The 4,208-nt window shown below is 44.8% G+C and overlaps 1 protein-coding gene across 2 annotated transcripts; it reads left to right on the top strand.

Moving 5' to 3' along the window:
* Positions 1-283: 283 nt before the first annotated feature.
* On the top strand, positions 284-3,769 carry LOC118561054. 2 transcript variants are annotated; one of them, XM_036132811.1, is made up of 8 exons: positions 284-992; positions 1,233-1,401; positions 1,482-1,656; positions 1,781-2,076; positions 2,247-2,422; positions 2,561-2,809; positions 2,891-3,133; positions 3,367-3,769. In XM_036132811.1, exons 1-8 carry the CDS (start codon positions 480-482, stop codon positions 3,679-3,681), a joined length of 2,136 nt encoding a protein of 711 aa, XP_035988704.1. In that variant the 5' UTR covers positions 284-479; the 3' UTR covers positions 3,682-3,769. The 2 variants fall into 2 exon arrangements, with proteins under 2 accessions (XP_035988704.1, XP_035988703.1); XM_036132810.1 differs by having other exon boundaries at positions 1,230-1,401.
* The last annotated feature ends 439 nt before the right edge of the window (positions 3,770-4,208 follow it).

Here is a 4,208-nt window from a genome sequence, read left to right as displayed (position 1 = left end):
CACGTGGCAGGGACTATTGGAAAAACCTGGTAGCTCAGTCTGCCATCTCAGAGCATTGACAAATACTCCCAAGTGGCAACCCCCTGCTTTTGATCGAAGGAAACCCCGTAGCATGCACCCCATGCTTGTGAGGGTGGTAAACCCCAATTAAGCACCTGCTTTTGATTGAAGGAAACCCCGTAGCGTGCACCCCATGCTTTTGAGGGTGGGAAACCCCAATTAAGCACCTGGGTGCTTAAGTGGCGCAACACCGGAGCATTCAGCACATGGTCTTCAGCACTGAGACACGGTAAGTTGTTTTCTGCTTCTAAATGGGAGGGAGTGTGTTTTAATGGCTTAATAGAGTTAAAATGTGTTTATTTGTGAAGACATTTAAGGGCAATTTTGCCTGCCTGATTCTAAATAGCATTTAGTGGCTGCCATTGCAGTCCACTCAAAGTATTTAAAACTGTCATTTCTCTTTTCAGCTTGAATATAAAATGACTCCGCCAAAATCCCCGGGAATTTGCCCAATATGCCAAATCCCGTACAACTACTTAGGCAAACATCTGGCGAGCCGGCACTCCATCGTGAATAAAAAAGAAAAAAGAATTTTGATTAACTATGGGACAGGGAGGGTAAATTTCCGCCACTTGCCCTGTCCCATTGTGGCATGTGGCTATTCAAAGAGCAGGGTAGATAGGCACCTGGACACAGGCCATCCCGAGGTGGACGATGGAGAACTCCAGAAAATTATTAAAAAAATTAAAAAACAGGTGACCATGGATGCCTTAAGGGCCCTCAGGGCTACTGACCCCACCCCTCCTCTGGTCTCAGGCCTGGACCTCGGACAGGAGGAAAATCAGCCAGGAACTGAGGTGTCCAAGCCGGATCCTCCAACCTGCCCCAGCTGCTCTAAAATGGCAGAAGAAAACAGGAGGCTTTGGAAGCAGCTTCGGACAAAAGAGAAGTGGCTAAAAAAGGCAAAAGCTAAACTCCACGCATTTGAAACGGTATGTAAAAGTATTTAATATATTCTACCATTTAAGATTATTTACAGATGTTCTTGAATGGCAGCTTCATTTATACCATTTAAGGTCATTTGCATATGTTCTTAAATGGCAGCTTCATTTCTACCATTTAAGGTCATTTGTATATGTTCTTAAATGGCAGCTTCATTTCTACCATTTAAGGTCATTCACAGATGACCTTAAATGGCAGAATGCTAAACCTTACCCTTTAACCTATAGCAGGCCCTCCAAAAGACGAGCGGTGGGGGGCCTGTCGAGGCAGACCAGGGGTCATCCGAACAAGTGGACCCCCCAGAAGATGAGGATGAAGACTCATCCTCTGAGGAGCCAAAGAAGGCTGCAAAATCGCGATTCCCATTGAGGGGATTCAAAGATTTTCCTCAACCCATCCGTAAGTAATGTCACTGCTTGTTAAAGTTTTTTCTATTTTATAAACTATACAAGTTATTTTTGTAACCTTTTTTTATTCAGTGGAGTTCATGGAGGAGTACTGGTTACACTTGAGGGGGTCCATCGGGACCAAAAAACACGTGGAAAACCAGAAGTCCAAATTGGGACGGGTAATGTCCTTCCTTAGATTTGTGAACAAGGGAAGGACAATACTCCCCAATTGGACTTTTCTGCAGGACCTTGATCGAGTTCATCAGTAAGTATCTCTCTGTAAATAATCCTAAATGGCAGCTTCATTTCTACCATTTAAGGTCATTTGTATATGATCTTAAATGGCAGCATGTGTTCATGTTGAAGTTAGAACATTTCTTTTTGAGCAGGTGGCCGGCGAAGCTCCTCAGAGAGGGGAAGGCAGAAAACACCACTAGGAATTACCTCCTGAATGTGATGGAGTTCGCGGGCTACTTTCGGGACACGCCACCAAGCACCTCGCGTGTCCCGAAAAAGGCAGTGATTGGCCTCCTAAGAGCAGTGTCCGCTGATATTAAACAGCTTAGAAAAGATGTCAACGTCCGCCAGATGTTGGTCAAAAAGCGTAAGATCAGAAGGGTGATTGCCAAGGAGGACCTCAGGAGGTGTCAGAGGCAGGCGTGCAGGAAAATCCCCCAACTGCTCGGTAATACTTTTTTAAAATTCTACTATGTTCAAGTACTTACCTGAGTGCCTGTCATTTAGAATCATTCACAGATGATCTTAAATGACATCTTCATTTCTATCCTTTAGGATCATTTACAGATAATCCTAAATGGCAGTCACTTACCTGAGTCTTAATTTATGTTTTTGCAGACACCATCCAGACTGACCCCAGCTCACTCAACATACGCCGGTTCTATGGCTACTTTAGCATATACCTCGCCAGTATATATGGCCATAGAACCGGCGTGTTGACCAATATGACCCTGGCCGAAGTGGACGAGGCCCGGGTTGACGCCAGGACCGCAGACCAGGGCTTTGTCATTAACGTAAGCATAATGATGTTGTGCCTGCCATTTAAGACCGTTTACAGATAATCTTAAATGGCAGACATGAAGCTGTTATTTATGATAATTCACAGATGACCCTGCATGGCAGGCAACTTACCCTCTCTTTTGGAACCACAGGTGAAAGAGCACAAGACAAATCGGGCTTTTGGGCCAGCCCAAGTGTACCTCACAGTGGAGGAGTTTGGATGGCTGGAGCAGTGGCTCCAAATAAGGGAAACCCTTCAGCCATCCACTGACCTGGTATTTTTCAACGAGAACTACCAGAAGATCAAGAACCTACAACAACACCTCCAGAGCGCATGGGCAGAAATGGGGTTCTCAGGTTCCCCCACATTTACAGATTTTAGGACCTCGATAGCAACATATGTAAGTAATCATGCCAGTTTTTTTTCATGTGAAAACTTTAAATTAAAGTGAAGTATGTGACACTTTCTATTATCTTTAAAGGCTAGAGATGCATTGTCCCCGGGAACCCGGACAAAGGTCAGCAAAACGATGTGCCATGACACCGCCACAGCGGAGAAATTCTACGCAATGCACCAGACAGCTACACAGCTGTCTGAGCTGCGTAAGAGGTTCCAGGAGGCTACGGACCCGGCAGTCTCAGGTCCCGGGAAAGTGGCGGAGCCTGTCATCCTGGAGTCTTCCAGTGATGAGGGAGAAGGCGAGGGTCCTGTGAAGAAGAAGAGGGTAAGTCTTTTCATTTTACAATATGTGCCTGCTCCAAAATGACAGGTACTTTACGTCTGCCATGTAGGATCATGTGTGCCTCCTCTTAAATGACAGGTACTTACCTTCCTGTCATTTAGGAGCTGGCACACATGATCCTACATGGCAGATGTAAAGTACCTGTCACCTAGGAACATTCACAGATGTTCTGAAATGGCAGACATTTAATCGTCCTTGTCCTTGTTATATTTCAGAGAGTAGCACCCAGGGTTGGTTCCACAAGCCAGGAGTCCCCAGAGGCCAGGGCAGAGTCCACGGAGGCCCAGGCAGAGTCCACGGAGGCCCAGGCAGAGTCCACGGAGGCCCAGGCAGAGTCCCCAGAGTCCCAGGCAGAGTCCCAAGATGAGTCCCAGGACGAGTCCCAGGACACACAGAGGAAAAGGGGCCGACAAAGTCTGTCATTCACACCAAAAAGAAGCCCCTTAATGCTATACAGGTTGCGGGAGCGACAGCGGCGGAGCACACCGCGTGTGTTTCGCCTGAGGGCCAGACAAAGAAAGTTCCAATAATTATTTATTTATTGTTCTTTGTAATATAGTTATTTAATTCTTGATAATGGTGTTATATTTTTTGTAAATAAATGTAAATATTGTTTAAGAAATTTATTTATTGTTCTTTGTAATATAGTTATTTAATTATTGATAATGGTGTTATATTTTTTGTAAATAAATGTAAATATTGTTTAAGAAATGTCTCGCTTCATTACTTAAGCCTTACTTTTTGCCTTGGAGTGGCATGCATGGTTTCTATAGGTGACGGGTAGATTCATAGATCATCACAAATGGCAGGTACTTAGGGACTGAGTGGCTTTCATGTAGGAACATGTATGCCTACTCCTAAATGACAAGAATGTAAGTAAGTACATGTCAAATACTTACTTACATTCTTGTCATTTAGGAGCAGGCACACATGATCTTACATACCAGTCACCAGTACCTGCCATTTGTGATAATTTATAGATGTTCCAAAATGGCAGGAACTTAAGGGATGATGTCCAATGGGGTGCTCAGCCATCCTCCATGCAGGCCTAGGATGC

Source organism: Fundulus heteroclitus, unplaced genomic scaffold, assembly GCF_011125445.2.
Source record: "Fundulus heteroclitus isolate FHET01 unplaced genomic scaffold, MU-UCD_Fhet_4.1 scaffold_544, whole genome shotgun sequence".
Classification (NCBI taxonomy): Eukaryota; Metazoa; Chordata; class Actinopteri; order Cyprinodontiformes; family Fundulidae; genus Fundulus; species Fundulus heteroclitus.
This window is presented reverse-complemented; position numbering and strand designations above follow the sequence as displayed.

Coding starts and splice junctions, on each gene's coding strand:
- LOC118561054 (XM_036132810.1), top strand. CDS start 480: ATGACTCCGCCAAAATCCCCGGGAATTTGCCCAATATGCCAAATCCCG. Junction 2,077..2,246: donor GAAAATCCCCCAACTGCTCG/GTAATACTTTTT, acceptor ATGTTTTTGCAG/ACACCATCCAGACTGACCCC. Junction 2,810..2,890: donor GGACCTCGATAGCAACATAT/GTAAGTAATCAT, acceptor TTATCTTTAAAG/GCTAGAGATGCATTGTCCCC.